Source organism: Giraffa tippelskirchi, chromosome 3 (assembly GCF_054371585.1).
Source record: "Giraffa tippelskirchi isolate mGirTip1 chromosome 3, T2T-mGirTip1v1.2.pri, whole genome shotgun sequence".
In the NCBI taxonomy this organism is placed as follows: Eukaryota; Metazoa; Chordata; class Mammalia; order Artiodactyla; family Giraffidae; genus Giraffa; species Giraffa tippelskirchi.
The window spans coordinates 108,402,253-108,430,034 of NC_137277.1; the positions used below are offsets into that span (position 1 = coordinate 108,402,253).

Below are 27,782 nucleotides of genomic sequence, written 5' to 3' on the forward strand. Positions count from 1 at the left end.
ATTGCCAGGAGATGCCAATAACCTTTCAACATACGCAGAGCTCCAATGCATTAGTTGAAGAATGCCCATGAGGTAAAACATATTATTAGAATAAATCCTTTCTTGGACAAGAAGAAATTCAGAAATTCAGCTAAAACATTGGTCTATTGCACTAACTGAATTATACTTTTTAAAAAGTTAAGATACTTACTGACATCAGTGGCCGTCTTTTCAGTGCTGAAGAAACAAAGGTCAGGTTTTCTTGGATCCTCAATGAAGGAAAAATTTAAAAACAGACCTTCAAGCAAAGCAAAAGACAAAGAGGTAAAGGCTGACCTTGCTCAGGCTTTGAATTCGAGCCACTGCTCCCTGAAATGAACTCCTTCGAGGCCAGAAAATGGCCCATCCTCACACTGGCATTAAGGACTGCAAGAAGAGTGCCTTTAAGATGACTCAGATAAGAAAAAACAGACCAGCCAAAGTTTAATTCAATTTTATTTTCCACTTTTAGTATTTTTCAAATTATACAACATGCAGTCTGCCAGAGTATCCATAGATCTTCATTTTAGAACCTAGAAGGTAACCAAAATTGTCCATGGGCCAGGGGAGGGTTATTTCTAGCTCTTTTGTTACATGTACTATATTACAGCATCATAACTCGATACAAACTGCCATTCTCCCCCTCACACCACCAAAACAAATTCATCCACAAGTTGTTTTTTTTTAATGAAAGCTACTGTACAAGTACATAAAGCCCAGAGAACACACATCTGCAGTACACACAACATACTTTACAAACTAGACATGGATAATTCTACAGAATTGCCCTATTCCCCTTATATCCACACATAGTGAAAAGTATTTTAAACTGATGAATAGATGTGTAAATGTATAAGCAGACTTCATGGAGTGGTGCTTCCTTCGGCTCTTACCTTGACTTTATTCAAGATTTTTTAAAAGGTCTAAACTGTTAATGTTCAGTGAAGGCATTTTAGACTATGACGATTCCCATAGCTCGCTTATGATATGAAGTGTGAGACAACTTAGAAGTGAAATCTTACCCCAGCCCCCTACCTCCTACCCCCTGCCAACAAACAACTTCCCTATTGGGTCATAAAGGCAGAGTCTAAATGTCTTCTGCCTGGCTTAAAAAATACACTTCAAAAAGGAGACTGTTGAGAATTTTAATTTGCTTTCAGTTATTCCTCCAGGAAAAAAGAAGTGATAATCTCCCCGTGAGTCTTGGGGATGGCTTAGTCTGGCCTTTGGACAGGAAAATCACTTCCCCTTGTGAAAGTAGGACTTCGAAAACTCTCTAGATGCTACCTTCTAGACAGTCCTCTTTACTTCATTTATCCCAATATTTCTACAAATTCTAATATTCTTAATCATATAATATTATTTCCTTTAAAGTCTTAATCCACATTTATTGTTTTCCCCACTACCTGCCATTCCACAAGGCAAATTGTACAGCACTGGAAGAGATGATACATTTATACAGAATTCTCCAGTAACTGACCAAAACCTACTTGGCATTAATTTATTTTTGTCTCCAACCATAAATGTTGATATCCCAAACAGCATTCCTCTAATTCAACAACCCACCATCCTGCAGGGAGAGATTATCTGTAGAAATCATCTGGTTATTCCCTTTTAGCATCAAAGAGTAAACTTTCAAGAAGTAGCTTGAAATATAAAATTATTCATAGAGGAGAAACACACACACACACACATACATACACACTCTAGCAAAAAGCAGCATACAACCAAAAAATGTCATCACAGGCTCAGCCATTCACAAACGTGGTTTTCACATCTGGAGTACAAATGTAAAGAATGGTAGTCTAAGAAAGTGAAAATTGCATAAATGTAGCTTTTAACAAAAGCGATTCTACAGAGTATATGGTCCTGATATTACCTTATTAAGCAAAGTAACATTTAGGGATTCATTTGATTTTACTGCATAATCCATTCCAGTGATCTGCCTGCCTTTTAGTCACAGTGTAGGAAAGTTAGTTTAGAGGTCCTGTAAAGACTGAAGCTAGATGAACTGACTGGCTGATCAGCAACTAGCAGAATTATCTTTAAGAGACATCAAAGCCAACTTTCTCTGTGAATAAAAGTGAACTGAATTTTGTGAATCCCTAACAGAGGTCAAGAAATATGGAACTACAAGTGAATGTTTCTTTTAGAAACATGAACGGGTCAAAGACCCCCTTTAGAATTAGAAAGGGGGTGCCCAGGGAAAAATGACTTTGTAAAGAATCTAAAATAATCTATTATCAAGAAAACCCAAAAGGAAGAATTCCTCACCTTTGTTCAATTTCCAAACATAGAGTTATACAGTTGCATAACAGTCAGCATAACCACAATAGTGGTTATGACAGTTTACTAACTGGAAAAATCTTCTCAAGGACCAATTTTAGCTTCTAAAATCAGAGGCAACCATATTAACAGCAAGGTTATAATCTATGGCATATGTTATTTATTACCTGATAAGGTTTGTCAAACCTGCTCTACAAGGATCCTTCTGTCAGATGGCAAATAGCACTGGAGCACTATCAACAATTTAAAAAAAAAAAAAATCAAACACAAGAAGTTTTAAAAATGTAAATGAATGCAAACCTATCATTCTTATTAAATAAATACTTCAGTGGAATTCATCCTCTTCTCTTGCCTTACTATCTGCCCCTCTCAAAACAAAACACACATAAAGTGCAACATTTAACAAATAAATTAAGTCAAAGCAGCTTTGCTTGGTTAGGGAAATTTTACACAAGAGTTTGGAAATCAGTTCGGTCTTTAGTGCTTTTTATACACACGCACGCGCGCACACACACACGAACTATCTCCCTCCCACCAGCAATGACAAAGCGCCATGTCTCTCCTGGCATAATTTCATTCCAGTGGTGAAAACAGCAGGGATAGAACCAGCTCACTCATCCCAGGTCAGCACAAGCATAGGATGAGTTCTTTCAATGAGATGGGTTTGGTCATCGTTGACTTAACCCTCAGATTTACCCAAACAAGTAGCAGCACATGAGACTAACTGAATTGAATCCTTGTCAGTTTCCCTGGAAAATTTACTACTTGGACATCGATCATTTTAATATGCACAACTGGAAATAAAAGTTGAATCAGCTTTAGAGTCATGTATTTGAATAAAATGATAGCTGAACTGAAAAATCCATCCACACTGATCTCTTCAAATTCTGCCTAAGAGAAACCTATCTATTTGCTGCCAAAGAGAGAACTCAACTAAACAGTCAGTAAGGATGGGTTAATACAACAACTTATTCATAGGCACAAAAATATGTCACTTTCCCTCTAGGGCTTCCTTTTCAACTGCTGGAACAATCCTGGATTTCATCAGCAGTATCCCCACCAGGCTTACGATGATTCCCTAGAGAAGAGACCATCCCGGAAGTGAGCTCCTGTGTTCAGGCAGGAGGAAGTAAGGAGGGAGGCAGCCCCACTTCCACTCATCCAACTTTGCAGCATTTTCAACACGTCTGAAGGAATGATGTTTTACCTGGGCTGGCTGAGACTAGTCACTGCAGGTTCAGTAACAAGCAGCTCAGAGGTGAATGCTATGACTTTTCGCATCTACATAGATGTGTCTGAGTGAACACTGCCTACATTGCTACTGTCAGATTGTTTTTCTGTCTTGAACAAATATGCTTTGCATTTTAAAGGGTGCCATACTAAAAGGTGTATTTTACAGATCCAAAGATGTGACCAGGGTATTCAAAATGCATCTTTGGGGTGACTTGTTTTGGAAAAGTGTTCAGAATGAAAATTTTAAACCCTATAGCAGCATTTTTGTGTTCCTAAAAATATAAAGTAATGTGTTTATTTTACAGGAAACCAGACAGTTGTGGTGGCAGAGCAGGAGTCCCCACCTCCACGGCACTTGGTTGTTCCCCCTCAGGGAGTGGTGTTTGCTGGGATGTGGCTGCCAAGAAAGGAGTCTCCGAGAACCACCCAGGGACCACCCAATGCCCCAGGCCCAAGGCCAGAGCAATGGGTCCCAGGAGTAAGTGGGTCTTCTGTCAGTGTTCCATTCAGATTTCTCAAGAAAAGTCCAAGCACGCATCTGTACACAGAAACTCTATACAGCTCAAATATCTGAAACTGGTGTACTGCAGATGGCTGGGGTAAGCAAGTGTAAAAGAAAATGGAAACTGTGTAGGAGGGAGAAAAATAAAGGAACTGGTGATTAATGTAGTCCTTGACATGCTACGTGGAGAGTCATATCTGTTGAAAGAGAATCAAAGAGAGAAAGAACATAGGAGTTAGAGGGCACAATAGAAATTCACTCTTTAGGGAAAAAAAAAGTTTTAATTTTAGATATTTAGACCAGAGCTGTCCCAACAGAAATACCATGTGAGCCACACATTTAATATTATTAATAAATGTTCAGGTGGCCACATAAGTAATTATTAGAGATTGAGATATTTTACATTAAAATATTACTCATGAGATAGTTCACAGTCTTTTTTGCCAGTGTTTGTCAACTGGTGTGTTTTTTGCACTTTCCATACATCTTGGTGTGGACTTGGCCACAAGTCAAGTGCTCAGAAGTCACCTGTGTGGTGAGCAGTGAGCCTAGTGGACAGCACAGCCTCCTACTTAGTGCTTTTGCTCCAAATATTTAGCCCTGACAATAGTCTCTTCCCTAATGACTCAGATGCTACAGAATCTGCCTGTAGTGTGGAAGACCCAGGTTCAATCCCTGGGTCGGGAAGATCCCCTGGAGAAGGGAATGGGCTACCCGCTCCAGTATTCTTGCCTGGAGAATTTCATGGACAGAGGAGCCTGGCAGGCTACAGTCTATGGGGTCACAAAGAGTTGGACATGATTGAGCGATTAACACTTTCACTTTCACTTTTCATAGTGTCTTCCAAAAGTCAGTGCCTATTGAAACTATAGTTATTTGGAGAAACAAAATTCATTTTCTCATTCCTTGGGGGAACTCAAGCACCAATTCTCACTTGCCAGCACTTGAAGACATCCAGGCAGGTCAGACACACCCCCTTAAGCCAAGCTCTCTCAAGGCAGAGACTCCCAGTCCTGAAAGGCATGGTTTTGTCTCCCCAGGGTGATGAAGTGATGTAGTAGGCCCTCTCTGATGTCACTCCACGTCCCACCAGATGTTCATCTGATCACTGTCAAGTCTCCAGGATGAAATGTGACCAGTTCTGACTCAGAGGCCAGCCCTTCGTCAGCCTTTGGACCAACTCCAGTGAACTCTACTTTCAGCAAGAAACAGAAAGGCTCAACCTCCTCCCACCAGCTGGAAGCCCCGGTCTGCCTGGGGTCTTGCCTGTGGGTTTTGTGCAGAGATCATGGTGCTTGTGGGGTGGGGAGTGGGTGACAGGAGAGCTTGGTACAGCCTCATCCTTAAGGAATACACGGGTAGTGCCAGGCACAGGAAATGTGACAGACACTAAGAAAAACCCACCTGCTCTTCTGATTCTAAACACTTCATGTAGATATATAACGGAATGCTACTTGGCCATCAACAAGAATGAAGGTTTGCCGTTTGCAACAACATGGATGATGGACTTGGAGAGCATTATGCTAAGTAAGTCGGACAGAAAGACAAATGCTGTATGCTATCACTTATATGTGGAGTCTAAAAAACATAAAGTAGTGAAAATCACAAAAAAGAAACACACTCACAGATATAGAGAACAAATTAGTAATTATCAGTGGGGGGAGGGAAGGGACAGGGGCAAGACAGGAGTAGGGGATTAAGAGGTACAAATCACCAAGCAAAAAATAAGTAAGCTACAAGGATATATTGCAAAGCACAGGAAATAATAGCCAGTATTTTATAACAACAATAAATGGAGTATAATCTATAAAAATTTTAAATCACTACATTAAACACCTGAAACTAATATAAGATCATAAAACAATTATACCTTAAAAAAAAAAAAGAGGGGACTCCAAATGGACACACTTCTGTTTTTGCCCATAGGAGCCTTACATTCAAAGTTGATGTTCAACTGTGATAAACATCTCAGATTACTACAACGCCCTCTTCGTAATTCTTTTGTCTTCACTCTCCTGCTTTATGTGTTATAATATTGTAAGCAACCTTACATAGTTTGTATAAATAAGTAGGATAAAATTATAAATAAATGGGAAAAAAATCAGAGTACGCAAAGGGTTTTTAAAAGCAGAAAAGAGCAAAGTAGGTGGTGCGGGAAAAGGAACAAAGAACAAAAACTAAGTAGAAAAAAAGAGAACACATTCCTTTTTAGAATATTACCTCTTCCCCCACTTAAAAAACAAATATTCAGGGAGATCATATGATAACTACCATTTCTTGCTCCAATAGTGCAATTGCTCACAATTACTAAGCTGCTGAATTAAAAATATAAAGCCATCTTATATTCCTGTCATTTTTAGAAGTCAGATAGATAGAGATCTGTTTTTGGAAAGAGCATCTTTACTGTGGAGACTCTCTGGTGAGACTGTGTGGTGTGTATTAGCACCAGAAATGAAAAACCTAAAAGCATAGTCATAGTTGTCATTTAAATCTATTTTGAGCTGAAAACCAATAGGCTCAAGAATGCTTTCTAAATAGTACCTTTGAAATCCCCATTTCACTTTCCTTACAGGTTCATTTTTCCAAGTGATCTCAGAATCATTCATGGGTCACCCTGGTCAGATGAGACGGCTGTCCTGAGTGCCTGCAGGCAGGGAGGAACTGAGCACATACTTTACATGTAGGATTATGGCTTAATGTGATAACTGCAGCCTACGTGTTGACGGAGCTGAGCATTAGACACATAAACTCTACGAGGCGGCCTCAATAACTCCAGCGGACCATGAAGCGACACGATTTCCATAGAAGGCCTTTCATTCAAATCCCCCGACTCCCCTCAAAGTGCAAGCTGCTGCATGTTTTGGCTAACAGTCTGAACGAAACGGGGGGCCGCAAAGGAGGCCCAACCTGCTTAGTTTAACCGCCTCTAGGAGGCCGAGAGGGAACTGAGATTGTGAGGGGTTCTGAAAGGAAACACAGCAACTTTACCAAGAAAATGCCCTTTATTACTTAGAGGTACACCTTTTTTCATCCTGAGTTAAAGATCTTCATGGGCATGTATGCCAAAGTAGTCTTTTCCCCAGGTCCAAGGATGGATTACCAGGATACTCCCATCCTTCCCCTAACTATCTGGATGTTCACCTTCTCTGACAAACTCCGGGGAGAAGACGGATATAACATATAGAGGCCAGTGGGTTAGCCCCCCCAAAAAAACATTTCTGACTGTTTTGAACAGAGACTGGCCCTCCAGACAGCTTGGTGAATCTTGAGAACCCAGCACTGTTGATCCTCCTTAGATGGTTCAGAGGAGCCACTCACTCACCTAAAGGCATACTGGACCAAGCGTCCTGCTACTGGGCTATCCGTGGGCCTCAGTAACTCAGAGTGGCAACGTGTGACCAGACTGAGCAAGACATAAAATTGCCTTCCTTTAGAAGGGGTGGGGAAGGTTGAAGAAAGAAACTAATTATATACGGGTTTTACAAGAAGCAGTTAGAGACCTTCCCCCACCAACTTCGGCTTTTGCAATTGCTTGCAATGGATTTATGCTTAATCCAAATAGTACATAATTTTATCTTTCTTTTTGTCTTTCTACAATTCGGTCCCCACATTGTAAGAATTACCAGTTGTATCGGACGTACTACTGCTGAACAGAACCAAATTTGTCCCGTGGGGGCACTCGTGCAACCTGCTGTTGAGGGAGAGTTTTAGTTGCTCTGAATTCGTAACTCTGAGAAGCTCACCACTGAGGAGAGTCAAGTCCACTGACTGCGCTGCAGGTGAAGGAAGGAATTCTTTCCCTCAGCTCCTCCATGATCCCTCCCTTGGAAGGCACAATGCTAGTTTCAAAGTCCCATGTTACACCAGTGCTGTCTGCAGTCACTTCTTTCCTTTCTCCCCCAGGCCCTGCTTCACCTACTTCTTTTAGGCCTGTCCCCACGGCCATAACATTCATGCTGTCAGGGTCTAATTTTTGCCAGATATTCTAATGACTTTTCACTCTACTTTCACATGATCTCATTTAATTCCCAGCATAAGCCCGTGATAAAGGTACCAGGGTCATAACTTCATGCCATGGAATTTTTAGCTGTTAAACGGACAGGAACCTTGTCTGGAAGGACAAGGCTGGATTTGCTTCATATACTTCAACTGAAACAACCCAACTGCAGCAGACAGAAGGCCTGAAGCAGATAGGAGAAACCAACTGTTGTCTTTTAAGCTTAGTAAGAGATTTGCAAAAAACTGTAAAAAAAAAAAAAAAGAAACAACAGTGCCATTCTAAGTTTTTTGTTTTGGAAAATAATTATTTTTCATTAAAAATGGCATTTGTTAATAGAAGTACTGTTTTAAATGTTCCCATTTTTAATATACTACCAATCAGCAGATACAACTCAGAAATATTAATATAAAAGCTCATTGAGTTCACCAAGCTTTTTAAGAATGTCAAAGGTCCTAAGGTCAGGAACCTTGAGAACTGCTGCAGACCAGAGCTCTCAGACCAGGATCCCCTACTAATAAGCTGTCAAGATTTTGACGGGTCATTCTGCCTCTCTGCAGGATGTCAAATGAAGCTGGATGCAGGGTTCACTGAGGACTACCACAACACTGTAAATCAACTATGAAAAGTGCAAGTGTTAGTCACTAGGTCACGTCCAATTCTTTGTGACCCCATAGACTGTATCCTGTCAGGTTCCTCTGTTCGTGGGATTCTCCAGGCAAGAATACTGTAGTAGGTCAGCCATTCTCTTCTCCAGGGGATATTCCGGGGCCAGGGATCGAACCCAGGTCTCCTGCATTGTAATCAGATACTTTATCGTCTGAGCCACCAGAGAAGTAACTATACTCTGATATAAAATAAAAACTAAATTAAAAAATAAATAAAACACTTAGAAACTTTTATGAAAAGAAAGAAAAACAATTAACAAATACACTCACAATAAAATCCTGAAGTAGTAAAACCGGAAAGAGGGAGCGCTACCCTGCAGCGACAGTCAGTGATCCAGGGACTGTCACATAAATCAGAGACCCAGGGGTCAGGACAGACTCCTGAGCTCTTCAATGGCTTTCTGTAGTTACATTCACCTGGGTGACCCTGCTATAAACTGCAGAAGTGCTTTTCCAGAGCTGTTTTCTTTATGCCTCAAATCATGAAATCACAGTGGTTAACAAAAAAAACCATCTTCAAATGTACTTCAAGGGCCCAATTAGTGCCTTCTGGCTCTACTACCACGATTTTGCCTAATATTTTATCAAAGTGTATCAAAACTTTATTAAATGGGATATAATTTCTAGACCTGATATATATATATAGTTTTTAATATGTGTACAGTCCTCAAAATAACAGTGTTCAGCTACATCAACACTGAAAGGCATCTGAGGTCTTTGGTTCATTTCACTATATTTCCAATTGTATGCTTTCCTTGCCATGTAAATCTGAAGCATTAATATGTGCATATTCTAGATTATCTAGCTGACTACCTTGTAACCAACTTCAGCCCCACACCTGCATTATGCCAAAACCAAGTTGGTGCTTCTCGCCACGGTTTTTATCATCTTCAGGCTAAATCCAGACAATAGGAAGATGAGGCATTCCAGCCATGAAAAGACAGAATGACTTGATCATGCAGTGATTTACAGAAAAAGGGGTGATTCCGCAGTGATTTACAGAAAAAGAGTATGAAAGAATAGTCATGTCTTGACACACATGACAAACTCCACCAAATCCAATACATACTACATACAGTCACACTGCACGTTGCTCTTTATTTTCAGCAAAAGACTGTCATTTGTTAAGTTAGTAAAGCTTAGTAAAGGTTGGTGATTTGGATTTTTGACTTTTTAAAATCTACTTTCTTAAATCTGTTTCAACTTGATAGTTGCGGAACATCTACCAGTTTAAGGAGTGTACACTGTTTTTTAATTTGCACTAAATAAATAATAAAATAAAAACTATAATAAAATAATTTAAATTAACTACAGGAATCTGTGAGAATTTTATTTCCTTAAAAGTACTCTATTTACTACTCAAGTTTGAGAAATAAGAGGGGAAAACCAAGACGATAGATTCTGCCTCGAAAAGCCTTTTGGAAAACGGCCGAGCTTCCAGTAATGCCCCACTGGCGCCATCTGGTGGACATACTGGAACCAGTGCTCACTGCACAGCAAAGGAAGCAATCCCAGCTCCAGGGCCCTGGGTACCAGGCAGCTGGACAAGTATTTAAACGGTGTCTACCTTAATTAAATGCAGGGCCTCGGATAAGCACTCAGAACTACCCAAGAGGCCTATTTCACACCTCTCTTCAGCCTGCAACCCCATGTCCCCCAACCCTCTCAGCAGATAACTTGACTTCTTACTTGCACAGGAAAACAAGCGCTCAGATGAGCTCCGTTTTCACCTCCCTGCACGCCCCATTTACCAGAATTTTCTATTCTGCCTTGGGTACAGCGTTGCCTTCGTTTATGTTCAGCTCGAAGCACCTCACAGGAAGCCGATACTCTCTAATGTATTTCTCCCAGCTCCTAAGTTATCCATTTCCCTTCCGAGTTGGATTATTACCATCAGCGTACAAATAAGCTGTAATAGCTGCCATCTTAAAAAAGAAAAGCAGGAACTGCCCTGGTCCAGTGGTTAAGACTCCGCACTTCCATTGCTGAGGGCACATAGGTTCGATCCCTGGTCAGAGAGCTAAGATCCCACATGCTGTGGAGTTCAGCCAAAAAAAAAAGGATGCAAACTCCATCTTAACCTCACATCCCTCCATTTCTCTGCTGCTTCAAACAAAACTCCAAGCTGCAAGCAGGTGCTGACTCTATTTCCCCACCCCCACACTCTGCTCCACACTGCCCCCTTGTGCTAAAGCTGAGGTTTCTGCCCTCAGGCCTCCAAAAACCATCAGTCTCTGTGGTTATCTCCCTGGAGCTCTGAGCAGCCTTCAGCACAGCTGACCACCTCCCCTTAGGAGCCAGGGCTTCACTCTGCCTTCCTGAACCTAACATTATCCTCCTCAGGCCCCTTTATCGCTGCTACTTCCTTTTTTCTGACCTTTCCGTTGGCCAGTCCCCAGATCTGGTCAAACCCTCCTCACTCTCTGCCTCTGTCCACCCTTTCTCCAGGTGACCTCCTCCAGACCCAGACATGTGACCTTAAACACAATCCACAGGCCATAACTCTCTAGGACCTCAGCCCTGACCTCTCGCCTGAGCTTGCAGGTTTCTGCCTACTCAACATACCTGCCTGATGGTGAGCTAGGCTGAGTTGTCTAAGAGGCATCTCATGATCCACCAAGTTCTCTTTTCCATAAAACCTGCATTGCCCAATTTTCCCTGTCATTGCTAAAAGGTACCAATATTGACTTGGTTGCTAGGGCCCCAGCCCAGGAACTGCCTTTGATTCCCACCCACCCCTCCTCCTCACCCCTCCACCCTCAGCTCTCCAACACAGGCCAACTCTGACCACTTGCTGCTGCCACCTAGCTCAGTGCTACTCCCCGCCCAACCCCCCGGCCAAGTGGACATCCACAATAGTACCCCCAGGGGAGTCCCCTGCACTTACTCTCACCCCACCCCTACCCTCCTTCCAAAGTCCAGCTCTCGCCGACCTTTCCTCATCATGAACCCAGTCCCACAACTCCGAGGCCCAAAGGCCCCAGTGAACCCCAGGTTTAGCTTACACTCTAAACTGCTCACCTCAGCCTCAATTTATCTGGTTCCATCTCCCTCTCCAAATTATGATACTCTCCCTTGTTCTCTGTGCTCCAGCCTTATCAGCCTTCCTGTGGTTCCTCAAACGTCCACAATCTGGACCCACCTTCCAGCGAGGGTCTGTGCACACATCATAGGGCTGGCATTTCTCATCATTTAGTTCTCAGCTCAAAAGTCACCCCCTCTCCTAAATAAGTGTCCCTAACCTCTCTTTCATTAAGCTTTTCTTATTTTCTTCAGAACACTAACCATTATTCGCAGTTACCTTCTTTATCTGCTATCTCTCCCCGACAAGTGTGTCAGTACACAAGAATAGAGCCTTTGTCTCTCTACTGTTAAACCAAGCACGGAGCAAGTATAAAATGCCTGATCCCATTTGGCAGATAAAGAAACTGAAGCTACAAGAAATCAAGCAACTTGCCCAATGTCACAAAAGAACAGAGCCAAGGCCAAGGCTGGAACCCACATGTGCCCAATTCCATACCCCGTGTCCTCAGTCTGCTGCACCATGCTGCCCCATGTCTGGCTTTGGAGCTTGAAAAAGATGGTCCCAATCCTCCTGAGGCAGCCCTGGCCCCCAGATTTTAAAATGAGATCAAAGCTGGCACTGTTCTGGGTTCTTTTGATTTCCATACGTTGGCCTCTTCGGTGGCTCTGAAACTTTGAGCATAAACCCAGAGATGCATTGTGACTATATTCTCTGCATCCTGAAATGAAGCGGAAAGAAATCCCAAAGGGACCCAGATGCTGCCTGAGTATGAAGGTGCCATTCTGGCTCCAACAGGAGAGCTGGGAAGATCAGCAGCTGAGACCATTGCTACAGGACAGACACACTTCAGAACAAGCATCCAAAGAGCAGCAAGTGTCAGTTGTTCAGTCATGTCCAGCTCTCTGCGACTCCATAGACTGCAGCCCACCAGACTCCTCTGTCCATGGGATACTCCAGGCAAGAATACTGGAGTGGGTAGCCATTCCCTTCTCCAAGGGATCTTCCTGACCTTCAGATGGAACCCGTGTCTCTTGCATTGCAGGTGGATTCTTTACCCGCAATGCCACCAGGAAAACCCAAAAAAGATCATCTCAAAAAGGTTTTGATCCACCTAATAAATGAATTCCATATTTCTGTTTTTTAAGCCATGACGTGAGGCTTGTGGGATCTCAGTTCCCTGGCCAGGGACTAAACCCAGGCCCTCAGCAGAGAGTGAGCAGAGTCCTACCCACTGGATCGCCAGGGAGTTTCCTCCAATTATTTTTTTAAATAAGCTTATTTTTAATCAGCATTTCCTCAGTTCCAATTATAACTCCCTACTCCATCGGTTATCATCCTTTTGTTTTTCCGACTCCACTAACCAATGACCAATTATTTTCGTAAAAATAGTCAATGTTGTTTATAATATTGGGATAAATACATGTTAGTATATTTTAAACCCCTTATATCCAGTCACAGCACCAAACAGGATATTCAGACATCAGCCTTCTCCACTTAGTGGTTATAATCTGTTGCTACTGACACGAAAAACTGTTTTGCATCAACTGTGAGAATTAGAAGAGAACATAAACCAGCATTCATTAACCACCCACCTTGTGCCAAGCCTGCACTGCTCACTTCTCCCACAGCTGCCATTTTGTTGAGCACTCATTATGTGCCAAGCCGCTCAGAAGCATGACCTCACTTAGCCCTTAAATCACTGCCTGTGCTCAGGGAAAGGACTCTCCCCATCTCACAAATGAGAAGACTGACTCTGAGATTAAGAAAGTGAAAGGAAGGCCTGACACCTGACCCAGGTCTCTGTCCAAAGTCAAGCCCCTCAACCCCTCTGCCACCCTGACACTTGCATGGGGTCTGTTTGGTGACGTTGTGAGGAGAACACTCAGCCATGGGAGTCATATGAATAGATAATAAGGTGGGTGGAGAAGATTCCAACTTCAGATAAAATCATCAAAACCACTCTTAGCGCTTTGAGTTAGAAACAAAAGAAACGAATCACCATGCTGGGTGAGGGTGCGTCTACACTTTTAAGGTCTTGAGAGTCTCAAGACTTTGAAGCTTTCAGGCCAGGGTGATGGCTGGCTGCCGTATGGTTGTGCGTATCTTACATAAAAGTGGGTCTCACAGGCCTTTCTGGGAGTGCCCAAGAAGGGGGACCTTCCACTGAGCAGTCTCTGAAGCCAGAATACCTGGGCTGGTGTATTCCTTAGGAGTTTGCTGGAGCCAAGCACACACACTAACACGGTGCTTCCATCAAATGGGTAATAGAGATATTACGTCTAGCACAGCACTGCTGCAGAGTGTGTGTTCCATAAACAGAGAGTGCTGGGGGGACTTTGCTGGTGGCCCCGTGGTTAAGACCCCACATTCCCAACTCAGGGGGCCAGGGATTGATCCCTGGTCAGACAACTAAGACCCCACACACCGCAACTAAGATCCAGCACAGCCAAACAAATTTTTAAAAAAAGAACAACCAGAGTGCTGGCTGCCTATCCAACACCCATCTCATCGTTCCAGGCAAGAGAACACTAGTCTTATCTGGGGCAGTGATGGGCCCAGCCAAAGACCACCTTCTCCAGCCTCCCCTGAAGCAGATGTGGCCACGTGTCTCAGTTGTGCCAGAGGGGTGCGCTCATTGCAGCTGGATGGCACCTCTGAAAGGGCAACTTAAAGGAAGCTGATTCAACTGCATGAACTGCTTCTGCCTCTCCCCAGCTGCTCTCTCTGCTTGCTCAACACAGCTCACAGGCTAAATGTCCATCCACAGAGGAATGGATAAAGAAGATATGGTACACATATACAACGGAATATTCCTCAGCCATAAAAAGGAACAAAACTGGGTCATTTGTAGAGACATGGATCGACCTAGAGTCTGTCATGCAGAGCAAAGTAAGTCAGAAAGAGAAAAACAAATATCAAATATTAACATGGAGCACAGGCACTACAGTTAGGACTGCAGAAGTCATTTAGGTGACCGTGAGGAAGGGAGGTACTTGCTGAGGACAGTGAGCCTAAGTTTTGTCACTGTACAGTTCCCCCAGCCACTGACAGACCACCCTCAAATGTCCTTCATATGACAGAGAAATAAACATCCATCCCGTATAAGCCACCTTCGGATACTTTAGGCTACACCAGGTCTCAAAAGCTTCCCAGGTCGTGTGAATGGTAATGAACCCACCTGCCAATGTAGGAGACACAAGAGACATGGGTTTGATCCCTGGGTTAGGAAGATCCCCTGGAGGAAGAAATGGCAACCCATTCCAGTATGCTTGCCTGGAGAATTCCATGGACAGAGGAGCCTGGCAGCTATAGTCCATGGGGTCACAAAGAGTCAGACACAACTGAAGTGATAGCACGCAGGCAGGCAAAGTCACCTGGGGTACTTGGTGAAAACATGAAGGTCCAAACACTATGCTACTTCAAGAAGCCTAGGTCTCTGGGTGCTAGGTGATGCGGACACTCACCAAAGGTCGAGAACCACTGTTAGGCTTTCTGTACTAAGTTGCCCATTTTGCTCTTACAGCTCCCTTCAAGTGTCAACCCCAACACCTATAAGATGCAGTCAAAAACAATTTTTTAACATCCAGTTTTACTTTGTTGTTGTTTAGTCACTCAGTCACGTGCGACTCTGCGACCCCAGGTAGTGTAGCCCGCCAGGCTCCTCTGTCCATGGGATTTTCCAGGCAAGAATACTGGAGTGGGTTGCCTTCACTTCTGATTAAAAGCAGAGATCACATCTGAATAGGGTGACCCATCGCCAAGATAATTTCCCATCCACCCTTCCAGGATACGGCAGAAGATAGAGGGCACACTGCCTGCCATGGGCTGCCTTGGTGTGTCCTGCTCCTTGATGTGCTGCTGGGGCAGGACATGCGCAAGTTTCCTCCTTGGAAGTTTTGTCTGAGCCTTAACGATAGCCTGTGAGTGGGGGCTCCAGCCCTTTATCTTCACTTGCCTTGAAGTGAAAGTGAAAGTCACTCGGCCGTGTCCGACTCTGCAATCCTATGGAATTCTCCTGGTCAGAATACTGGAGTGAGTAGCCTTTCCCTTCTCCAGGGGCTCTTCCCAACCCAGGAATTGAACCAGGGTCTCCTGCATTTCAGGTGGATTCTGTACCAACTGAGCTATCAGGGAAGCCTGGATGCAGACCCACTCTTTCTTGACTTGCCCCTGATCACTGTGATTTTGTCACCAAGCTCACCCATTTTGCAACCTTTACTAGTGAGGACTCAGACTCCACGGTCAGCATTAGGAGCCACCTCCTCCCATCTATAAGTTACTGGCATGAAGTCAGTTTCTCTAAACAGAGTTTTCTGGCCACCGAGCTGTCTCTCTGCCCTGCCCAACCAGTAAACTCTTTCCCGCAAGCACAAGAGGACAGGCCTGTACTGCCTCCTCTTTTCTCTAGCACACTACTTTTTCCTTTGTGCTGACATGGTAGAGCCAAGTCAGACATGTGGATTGTGGGAAGAGAAGTTTTCAGACCAGCATCTCAAAGAAAAAAAGTGGTCCAGACTTAGCTAGATGAAAATCTGCACAATTCTTTAAAACCCCATTTGTTGAGTTCAGATAGTAATTATAAACATGTGACTTTTGATTATCTGGCTCTTTCTTAGGTTCGGTTCCTGAGACTTAGAGCAACCACCCATGTCTGCCTGCTCTGGGCAAAAGCACCTGACAAACAGGTAATGCCAATGCGGGTGCCAGCTACAGAGGGGAGTCCCACAGACAAAAGAAAGCTGGCATGACTCATTCGCCACGCCCTCGCCACCCCCAGAGGGTCCCAGCACCAGGTGGCCTGAGCTGGAAGACCCGAAGACTCTAGACTGAGTTGGGGGTAAACACAGGCCCCCAATAACCTGAAGCCCCCGGGCGTGTGCTGGGCGGAGCTGAGCTGTCTACACACGCAGGGCCAAGCTCCTGGCAGAGGCGAGGAGAGCCCCTGGTGTTGCCCCGGACAGAAGCCACCCGACACCAGGGACTCACTTCATATTTATTTCTGGTGGTGAGTGGAATTTGAAGAGCCGCCTCCTCCTCCTCGGATGGCATGCACTGCCGTTGGAGATGATGCAGGGTAGTGTCCAGGGCGGATGGGCTTGGCTGGAAAAGAGAGAAGAGACATTCAGAAAGGGCTTACACAGCTGCATCCAGATACCTCCTGGTCACATGCAAAAACCAAGAGGCACAATCTTCTCATCAATGTTGCAATTCTTATCAGCCACCAGACTTTTCTGAAGACAAGAGGTTTGCCCTTCTATTAGCAGTTAGCTAATCCAAGCCACCCAATAATTCCGGGGACAAAGAGACCTTATATAGCAATTACTTCAATTCTGATTAATGAAAATTAGAGACAACAGACTTTCAGTTTTATCTGAGGCAGATCTGTAGGTCCTGATGGGTTCCAACAGCATCTCCCTAAAACTGGATGCAGAATTCTGTCTATGATGCATTTTTAGGGGAAGAGGTCCACAGGTTTCAGGAGACTTTTCAAGGGTATAAAAATCCAATAAATGCAGTGAAGCACTAATCTAAGATATGATCTTAAAACTAAAAACAAGGAGTTGCTGGTTTCCCAAACATCTGCAGAGCAGTATCTGATAAGAAATAACATTACATATTATTGGCGATATTTCCATCTAAGAAGAAAAAATGCTCTCTAGAGAACATCCCTAAATCTCTTTATGGCTCTATCCAGGGAACTATGACTCAACAGCTACACTCTCAGTCTTTGCAGGTAGAACATCCAAATCCAAGCCTGGAAGGGGCTGGATGTCCAACCCCCCATGCACTCACTGATGCCAGGCCTGGCTCTCTCCAGGGTATTTCCAAACCTGTACTTGCAGGAGACTCTCCCTGAGGCTTCTAGCAACATGCAGCTCCTTCATGGTTCTGCCAGGTGCAAATCACAAGGGGCCTGCAGGCTTTGCTGAGCAAGCTGTATATTCTGGTATCTCTGGGAGAGTGTATCTCTGTTCACAGCCAAACCCCTCTGCCCGCACCCAGGGCTGGCTCGGTTCGATAATTTTGAAGATCATCATGTCCTCTGGAATCTCAAGGAAGCGCGTGTCTGGTGATCCCATCTTCCCAGGATGGACACCGGGTGCTGGGAGGCCCAGGCTGGCCTGCACAGAGCATCTGGCCGGCGGAGCCCTCACCTTGTATCAAGGGCCCGAGTGCAGGCACACATACCGATCTGGGCCGAGTGAGCCCTCCTGGCCATGTTCTTGGCTCGCACGGCCTCCTTGATGCGGTCCACCTCCTGCTGGTAGCGCTTGCGGTCCCGCATGGCATTCTCCTTGGCCTCCTTCAGTGCGCTCTCGAGCGCCTTCACACGCTCGGCCGTGGCACGCAGACGCTTCTCCAGCTTGGGCAGCTCACAGCGCAGGTCTGCATTGTCCCGGACCAGCTGCAGGGAAGAGAGAGGTGGGGAGTTACCAGAAGGGGAGGCAGAAGCAGCAGACCCAGAGCTGGGGGCTGAGAAGGCCACAGAGGAGCAGTTAGAACCACCACTCCCTGCGCCAGGTTGTTCTGGAAAGTGCGTAAGACCATAAACTCTGGGAGCACCTGAGGGGAATAAAAGTCCCACATCCTGAGACTCAGATTTGCCAAACAGAGTATTCATAGTTCGGAGAAAGTGGAGAGGGGAGTAGGCTAGAATTAGAAGCCATTTCCAACTGTGGGAAATGTTCAGGCTTGGGTGGGATTTGCTTCCTCTTTTGTTTGAGGGGTAAGGGGGAACTTGCAGGAGAAAATTGACTACTCCGATGTTGACATGTGAAAGCTACGAAACGTGAAGCCAGTTCAGACATGCTCTATGAAAGGCATTCATGTTCTAGAGCTCTCTGAAGGCCTCCTTCAGAGAGGACACGTTGTCCACACCAGCACAAGGTTTGGAATGTACCCAGGGTCTAAGTAACTCAGCAATACTGCTCATTCTTTATGATCTAAGACTCTCAATTCAGAAAGAACAGACTCACCCTAGGTTAAGGATGGGCCAAAAGCCAGTTCTGTTATTTCCTGGTCATCTGACCAGGTATGAGTCATTCAACCACTACTGAGTCCACACACTACATAAAAAGACCATTGTGGGAATGCAAGTGGATCAGGAAAAGTTTTCAAAATCAGAAGTGCTGTATGGGTTGAACTATTGCTAGGTCCACACCTGTTTTCTTTACCTCTATCTCTCCACCCAGTCCCAGCCCCAGTGCCTGGTACAGAGTAGGTTTTTAATAAATATTCACTGAATTCATGAATAAAATAATTAATGAATTTCAGGGCTCAATTTCAAGTCCCCAGCAGTTTCTGCTTTTCTGTTTCTCATCAAAAATTTGCTTGAATGACTTCAACCACGTTGAATCTGTCATTCTCCCTTTGGGCAAAAGTACCATCATCAGTAACGTTGAAGAGCATGTAACAAGTCAAAGAGAAATGACATCCCGTAGAGTATGTGGTCTATTGCAAAGCTGAACCATTTTTTCAGATCCCAAATCTTGAGGATTTAGGGAAAGCCATCATGAACATTTCAGCATTTAAACAGAAAGGAGAGGGCCAAGAGGAAGGGGCTCTCTATGTGCCGATGGCTCATTCATGTTGATGTATGACAGAAACCAGCACACTACTGTAAAGCAATTATCTTTCAATTAAAAGCAAATTTTAAAAAATAAACAGAAAGGAGACAAATAACCTGCCTAAATCATCAGTGGGTTTGGACATGGTTGTTGCTCTCTGTCGCTCTAAGCAAACTCCAGGGTGTCGCGGGAACCTGAGAGGATGCCCAAGGAACAGAGCAGAGCAGAGAGGGGGCTGGTGTGGGCCCCAGTTCTCCCACTTGTGGGAGGAAGCCAGTGGCTTCCCCTCCTAGTCTGTTTTCTCATCTCTAGAAACAGGAAGCCTGAACCAGCTCAGTGTCATCCGCTTTGCATTCTGTGGAGTCTTTGGGTCCACAAAGTGTCCTCAAAAGCGTCATGGGACACAACCGAGGCCAGCTGGGCTCCGAGGCTGGAAAGTGAGGCAGAATGAAAAGACACGACTGAACACCCTGCTCCCCAAACCCCAGAGAGCTCACATTCAATTCTTTATATTTGGCTTCCATCAAAGAAAGTATTTTATATACAAAGGAAGTCACTGAAGACTAAGAGTTCAAGGTCCCTTCCGACGCTGATGTTCTCTGGTGACGTTATAGTCCTTTCACCTTCCATATCAGAGCTCCTCCCTCACTGGAGCCAAATGCAGCAAGTCTTCTTTCCAGGAGAGAAGAAGAAGCAGGGGCAAGCTGGCACAACCCTCCTACCTGTTTGTGAACCTTGGTGAGTTGCTCCAGGTTATTCTCCAGGAAGGAAATTTTCTGCTTCTGGGCAGCACTGCCTCCTCCATCGTCACTGTCCAGCTCTACACTCTGCATCAACACAAGGGGTCAGCAGAATCAGCCTCCAAACTGCCCACCCTCAGCCCCAGCATCATGTGGAAGAGCCATTCTAAATATCTTTGGGAAGAAATCCCCGCTCCTACTAAAGGTTTATTCTGAAAATGAAAATAGAGGTTCTAGAAGTTGAGACTCAACAGTCTTTCCAATTAATTCCCTTGATCGGTATCAAACACGCTATTTTTTAGATAGCTGACCGAAAATATTGCAATCTACTTTTGAAAGATACAGATTAGATACAGTTCTCTTTGTGAATATACCTCTCCCTTATAGGTAGGTAAACAGACACTTTTCTTTTCAAAAGGAAGTGTTTCAAAACTCATTAAGAAGAACTAATGGGAAAACATAAGCCCAAGACCTAAATTTGATTTCAAAACATCACAAGTGAGATAATGAGTCATCAAGCTGTGGGAAAGTGTCTGTGGTCCCACTGGGCAGTCTCCATGGTCTCTGCTTGTCACTTTAGCTTTCAATTACATGAAATTATTTAATGAATCCATCCCAGACCAGTCAAGACATCTGTGTGCTGTGTTGGATTGACATTCGAAATTTATCAGATCTTGAGATTAACAAAAGCACTGTTCTCCCAACACTTCCATGCTGAGTGATCACATAAGTTAGGAAATACATGTACAAACACATCCTGGAGTCTAAAAATGGCAAAGCATGTTTATTTTGTCTGATTGCAAAAGATATCATCACTCCTCTCTGAGAGGTGGTGGCCATATGAGCATCTCACACCTGTCTCCTGGGTCTAAATCCAGGGCTCTTAAACCCAAAAGGTTTGTTAAACCTCAGATTGCTGGGCCTCACCCTAGTCTTTGGTCTGGTTCCAAGCCCTAGGGCCTTCCCTGATAGCTCAGCTGGTAAAGAATCTGCCTGCAATGCAGGAGACCCCAGATCGATTCTTGGGTCAGGAAGATCCACTGGAGAAGGGATAGGCTACCCACTTCTGTATTCTGGCCTGGAGAATTCCATGGACTGTATAGTCCATGGGGTCGCAAAGAGTTGGACCCAACTGAGCGACTTTCACTCACCCTAGTCTCTGAGTCAGTGCATCCAGGGTAGGATGTGAGAATCTGCACATTCAGCAAGTTCTTAGGTGATGCCAGTGCTGCTGGACAGGTGACCACACTTTGAGAACCACTGGTCTAAGAGCAGATCCTCCCTATGAGTCTTACATCATGAAATCTGGTCCCAAGCTCTGCATCCCCCCAACTGAGTCTTTTCAGTTCTTATCATAATCTCTCTAGCCTCTGTCTTCATCACCTCTGCTCTGACCTCTCTTTACTCCCCGATCCAGGTCCTTTGATCATTTCTATGTTGATGATTGTGGTCACTACCTACCTTCCTGATCCCTGTCACTCAGGCCTTGAAATCTCCCATCATTCTCCACCCTCTTTCCTTATTTTGATTTCTAGCCTTCCAAACTCACTAGAATCATGCTGCCAAGTGCCAAGGTAAATCCGTGCTCTGAACCTCATCTGGACACCCCCACCGCTGCTCAGCATCCTTTTGCTTATCTCCAGTAAATCCCTCACAGCTGCCCGAGCCTCCACCAGCCTCCATGCGCTCCCCATTCTCTTCCTCCTTCTCCACATTAACTGAGAAAGTCAGAGTCGTTGAATGTATCTCTTCCCCTGTCATGTATTTCCCTGCTAATGTCTGGTTTCTCCACTTCTCCTCTCTGGGAAAGTGTGTCCCTTCCATTTACCAAGCTATATATACTCTTCTATGCTATCAATTCTGTCCTCTCAGATCTGACCCTATCAATCACCTCCTCTTTTTTTTTCCTTAAATAATATGCTTCATCTCTTCCCTGGCTCCTTCACACAGACCCCCATGCACACACTTAAATACACCTCTGTCCTTCCTGTTACCTCTGGGTATGCTCACTGCTCCTCATCCATCACTTTTGCAAATGCCTCCTTGCTGCTTCTCCCTCCTCCCTCCTGAGACCTCTGCTAGCTGCTCTGGGGGTTCACCATTCGGCAATTCCCCAAGATCACTACTGCATGTGGCACAAAATGCTCAGACTCGGAAGTCACACCGACCTGGATTTCAGTCCTATCTCTGGCTCTCCCCAGCTCTGTGACCTCAGGACAGCGGAGCCCATTTCCACAACCGTAAAACAGAACACAAAGGACCAATTACATGGCTGCTGGGGACAGGAGGCAAGACACGGGATGTTAAAGTGCTTCATACACTCTGACCCGGCCCCTCACAGCCTCCTAACAAGAAAACAGGAGGGTCTAGCCCATGGTGTTTCCAGGTTCCTGGCATCATTCACCAGGCTGTCTATTGAGAGCCCTCTGGGTTTTCCCTGCATCACTCAGAGGTTTTCACACTGCAACCAGATAAATATGTGTTTGTTTGAAATAAAGGCCAAGGAAAAGATGATAGCTTCCTTTCACTAAGAACGAAAAGTCAGATGGAAAAATGTTCCCAAGTGTTTTTTCCCCCTCTGGCACATTCTGTTAATCACATTCTCTAGTATGAAGCAATTTTTAAGCATCACCAGCTAGGACTTAAGCAAGTGATAATGATTTAAGCAACTGAAAATGATTCTTTCGTTTCTCCTCAATCCCATTCACATGAATTAGAACTCACTTTTTTAACCCGGGCAGTCAGATCCTGGACAAAGAGTTTACGGAGGTTATGCAGAGTCTGCAGTTCTCGAGACTGGAAGAGAAGATCGTTAAGACACCACTTAAGTGAGGGCACACAATTTATGACACCATTGGCACCAGACCATCAACCCCAGATGCCTCCACAAAGCTCTGCAAGCCGACTGTCAAGGCCACGGGGCCCTCCGCTTCCTGTGACCTGCCCACCCTCGTGTCCTCCCCCTCCAGCTAGCATCTTCCCGGGCTACCCCAAGGTACAGAGCCTGGGAACTCAAACAAAGATACGGAAACTAGACCCAAGCCTGCTCGTTTGCTCTGTTTTAAATAGAACCTTTTTCCTCCCTTTCAACCACGAAAACTTGAAAGCTTTCTCATAAAAATTCCTAGTGAGCTATGTTATAACAGAATGGACTCTTTTTCCACGATGATTTATTGTGTACACATTATACCAAATGCCAACAAATTTTAATGAAAAGTTAGCCGCAATTTCTCCCACCCTAGCTGACCAACATTTTTCATGTTTCCACACCCCTCCGGCCCTAGTCCATAATATGCTTTTTTTGCCTCACATCACTGAGCTAATGGACATTCCACCTGGTGACCCTGGGCAAAGTATCTAACCTTCCTGTGCTTTCTTATTTATAACATAAAGATAAAAACAGTAGCTGCTTCATAGTTGTTGTTATCAAGATTAAATGAGATTATTCTTATAAAACTTTTACAACAGTTTCTGGTACATAGTAAGTGTCCAATAAATATTAGTTATTATTACTTTATTGATGCATCATAGTTGGCAGCTATTTCTTCATTAGGCTTTTACTGTTTCCTTTGGTTGTTGCTATATCTTTCCTGTAGTTAACTTCTTGGGAGCATTTCTTTTTCCCCTTCATTTTGGATTATTTTCTACTAATGAACACTTAGGAATTAGATTTCTAAGACAAAGGTCTGCCCTCTGTTAACAAAGTCAGAAAACCTAAATGTTTCCTTCTATTTAAGTCTCCATGTATTCACCACAAGACCCACAACCAGTTATGTTAAAAATATTTTCCTGTGAGGAGAGAAATACACTCGCATTTGTATTTTTCAACTCGTCAAAACTGACCTACTCTCACACAGAATGTCAAGGGATGGAACTAACAGAAGCTCACAGAAAAAAGGACAAAACAGGCTACAAAGCCATGGAAACAATAAGTTTCTGGGAATAAAGGTTCTATGTTAATTTTAGTCCTATTACTGGGTCCAATTCCATAATAGTGCTGAAATAAAAAGCACCTAAAGCCAATTGCCTCCTCAGATGAGGCAAATTACTTTCTGCAGGAGGCCAAGCGGGTCTGCTGCTAGGAACACCGTGCACAGTGCATATGCCTGGGCCTGAGCCACCAGCTGGCAGGCACGTGGGGGCGGACAGCCCCACGCGGTCAGTGACACAGCCACGCTGTCCGCGCCTCTGTCCCAGAGAGCTCAGTCCTGGCCCTCCGCTCTGCCAGCTCTCCTTCCTGCTTCAGGTAGTTGATTAATGACCGAACTATAATCACAGAAAACACTTTCCATGAAAAACACCACCACCCCACAGGGAAATAAGAAGAGAAGACCTAGGTGCCTTGTCAAAGGGCCAGGCGATTCTTCGGGGCCAAACACCAAACAATCCAGAGTCCTGAGCTTGGCGACTTTCTCTCATTCTTGTTTGGTTTCAGGTAACTTCTATAAACAGTTTAACACAAGCAGTTCAGACCTTGGAGACGGTTGATAAGCCACACATGTATGCCTAGGCAACTCCCATTTGGCTTCCTGGGGCCGTGAATTTTCCTCCATCATGTGCATTATTTCTTCCTCCACCCTGACTGCTTTCCTTCAGGTCTCTCCCAGCATGGGTGCTGCTCTCCGTGTAAAAGTCAGGGCTCAGCTTCCTGTCACAGTGAAGGTGGGACCAGAGCAGTGGAGACCAAGGTTCACCAATGCAGAGGGAGGAGGGGTCCAGCCCCAGAGCCCACATGAAGTGTCCTATTAAAGCCAGAGGGCTGTCTGGGGTCCCAGAGACATCTGCACCAGCCGGTTGGTCTTTCCAAATGTCACCCCTGGAGTGGGCTTTACAGACCTTGCTCCCTCGTGGCAGGTCCCATCCTGACCTTTCCCCAACACTCCAGGAGGCAGAGCAGCCTTGAGCTGAGGAGGGCTCAGGAAGGGTCAGCCAAAGACAGTAAGCCACCTCTGAGGAACACTGACAGCGTGGGGAGGATATGATGGAAGGATAAGTAGTAACACCCACGTCTAGACTGGCACAGACTGCAGGGCTCCAGCGTGGGGACTGAAAGTGTTTGTGTGTGATGTATGTGCGTGTATGTGGATGGAGCGCGCGAGCTCGTGAGAAGCTGTATTGATGGGTCTGTCCACGTGTGAGGGACTGAGTGTCTGAGTGTGTGTATGGTGTGGGGGGTGGGGGTGGGGAATGGATGCAAGGGTAGGAATGTAGGTGTGGCAGGGAGAACCAGTGTATCTGAGGAGGCTAGTGAGGAAAATGTGTTGTTAAAAACATATTCAAGCAAATTCCCTGGTGGTCCAGTGGTTAGGACAGCACACTTCCTTTGCAGGGGGCACAGGTTCGATCCTTTGTCAGGGAACCAAGATTCCACAAGCTGAGCATGCACACACACACACACACACACACACAATCCAAAAAAAAAAAAGAGAAAAAAAGAAATATATTCAACAGAGCAAAATAATATGCTTACAAGTAAGTATAAAAGAGAAATCTTGTGAGTCTGGGAGAGAGAGTACATGGAGTGAGTGTCTGTGAATGGACGTGAGGGAGGTTGTGAGAGTGAATGAGCAGAAGTGAGAGTATGCCAGTGAGAATGTGTGGATGGTCACGAGTGACTGTGCATGTGTGTGTCAGCATGTGATGAGGACGTGCTGAGTGTGTAAGAGCTTGTGAGTGGATGACTACAGGCATAAGAATGTGATAGTGGGGACCTGTGGGTGTGAGTGTATGTGAAGACATGTGAGTGAGAGAGAAAAAGTCATTATGCCCAAGTATGGGTGAGACCATGAGAGGGAAAGAGGTAGACAGTGAGTTTCTGGGTGTGAACATGAAAGGTGTACTAGGTGACAGACTGTGAGAGTGTGTGAGTGTAAAGGAAGATACTGAAATATTGACCTCCGGCTTGTGGGAATATAGGAACATTTTATTGGTCAATATTTTTCTGAATTGTTATAAACTATCTATGATTATGAGTATCACTTCTCCAGGAAAACAGACATAGAGAAAGCAACTTCATGGCTTCATTTCAGTTTCCCCTCCAGCCGTTCTGTCCACTGTCTTCTCCACCAGGCTCAAGAGGCCCAACTTCTCTCAACAGTCATTCTACTTCTGTCCTGAATGGTTTGTGCCCTTCGAGCCCCCATCTGGCCTTGAGGAGTAGCCAACTCTCACCCAGAGGCCCAAGCACAGCCTCAGGTCCAGCCCTGATCAAGCACCTGCTTCCAGTCTTAGGTCACTGAATTCCTGGATTCAGGTTCAGTCCTGCAATAGTTCACATGACGTATGGATGGAACCAGTATGCTTGCCTATATCTAAACAGCATGTCATGTGCAATGACTGGATGTGTTTTCACCAGATTTAGAGACTATGTCGGGATGTCTGTCTTCAAACACAGGCTGTATGGCACTCTGAAGGGCTCTTGAGAGCCCTCGGCACCAGGCAGCCATTCCCAAGGGCAAATAAAACAGAAGTAGACCGGGAGACAAACCCAATGAATTCAGATGTAGGACAGAGCAAAGCAACCAGGATCTCACATGGTGAGCCCTTCTTCCAAAGGGAAGTGGACCTGCCACACCTCTGCCACAAACCCTGCAGGTCTCAAGGCCAAATCTGGCCTGGCTCCCCTTATGTCTTGACCTCTCTGTGCCTACCTCCTACCCCGCCTCTCCTCTTGGCCACAGACCGACTGATCTCCCTGCTGTTCCCCAAATGTGGATCATGGGCTGACCTCAGGGCCTTGGCACAGGTTCCTCTTCCAGATAGCCCCATGGCTCCTATTTAAGTTCCTGCTTAAATGTTACTTCCCAGTGGAGCCTCCCCCAACCAGTATCCTGTGCCCCTTCTATAACCATCTAATGGAGACCACGATCTACTTCCTTATTGTTCACTGTGTGTCTTCCCCAAGTGAAGGACAGCTTCACAAGGGCCACCTTCTTCTCTGTTGTGTATTGATGCAACCCAAGCACCTAAAACAAACAGTCCTTAGCAGGTGCTCAACAAATATCCACTGATTGTTGAATGGAAGTAAGCACAATGTGCAAGAGGTGGCAAAATTGCAGACATTGATTTGAGTTTAAATCTCATCAAGACTCCGGGATTACACTCCTAAGGATGGTTGGATGGTTAGTCACTGTGTCAAGACCTGGGGAATAAATTCTACAGCTCTTATGTTTCCATAGGAAGTTTTATGTTTAAAATGATACTCAAGAAAGGCATGCACAGATAAAATTTTAGAAGAAACAAATTCAAAAGATCATAAACTAATCTGGTCTTTGAGACTCAAATGAGTTGGGAAACACATCAACATACCACTGTCTCCTCCAGCCCTTTGAGGTCCTCTCTGGCTTGCTCCCTTTTATCATTGAGCAATCTAAAAAACAGAACGGAACCATGAACCACCAAAGGGGCATCAGAGATTCTCACAGACACCATGCATCTGCAGATAAATCAACAAAACAAACCAACTCACCAACTCAGGGTCTGTTTTTAAATTGGCCCGACCTAACCTGAATATCGTGGTACCTGAATCACCAGTGTGGACTGGTGGAGATTTCATGGGGATGAGAGAAAACAAAGGAAATATTTAAAGCATACTCACAAGAGCTTTTCCAGTTTCATTTCTCTCTCTTGGTCCTCTATTTTCAGCTTGTTATAATCAGAACTGAGCTTCTCCTGTTCTAGTTGCAGTTTCTGATTCAAACTGAAATGAGAGGAAACAGCAACGCATTCCACATCACCCTGAGATT

At 44.8% G+C, this 27,782-nt stretch overlaps 1 protein-coding gene across 4 annotated transcripts in view; it reads right to left on the reverse strand.

Moving 5' to 3' along the window:
• Positions 1-4,104: 4,104 nt before the first annotated feature.
• KIF5C (kinesin family member 5C) overlaps positions 4,105-27,782 on the reverse strand; it is a 154,513-nt gene continuing 130,835 nt past the window's right edge. For all 4 annotated transcript variants that reach the window (XM_081580533.1, XM_081580534.1, XM_081580536.1 and 1 more), the window contains 7 exons: positions 27,635-27,736; positions 27,346-27,406; positions 22,762-22,833; positions 20,020-20,124; positions 17,919-18,135; positions 16,716-16,829; positions 4,105-4,236 (listed from right to left, as the gene is read on the reverse strand). In XM_081580533.1, coding sequence (XP_081436659.1) covers positions 16,723-16,829; positions 17,919-18,135; positions 20,020-20,124; positions 22,762-22,833; positions 27,346-27,406; positions 27,635-27,736 — 664 coding nt within the window. In that variant the 3' untranslated portion in view covers positions 4,105-4,236; positions 16,716-16,722. The remainder of the gene's footprint in view (positions 4,237-16,715; positions 16,830-17,918; positions 18,136-20,019; positions 20,125-22,761; positions 22,834-27,345; positions 27,407-27,634; positions 27,737-27,782) is intronic.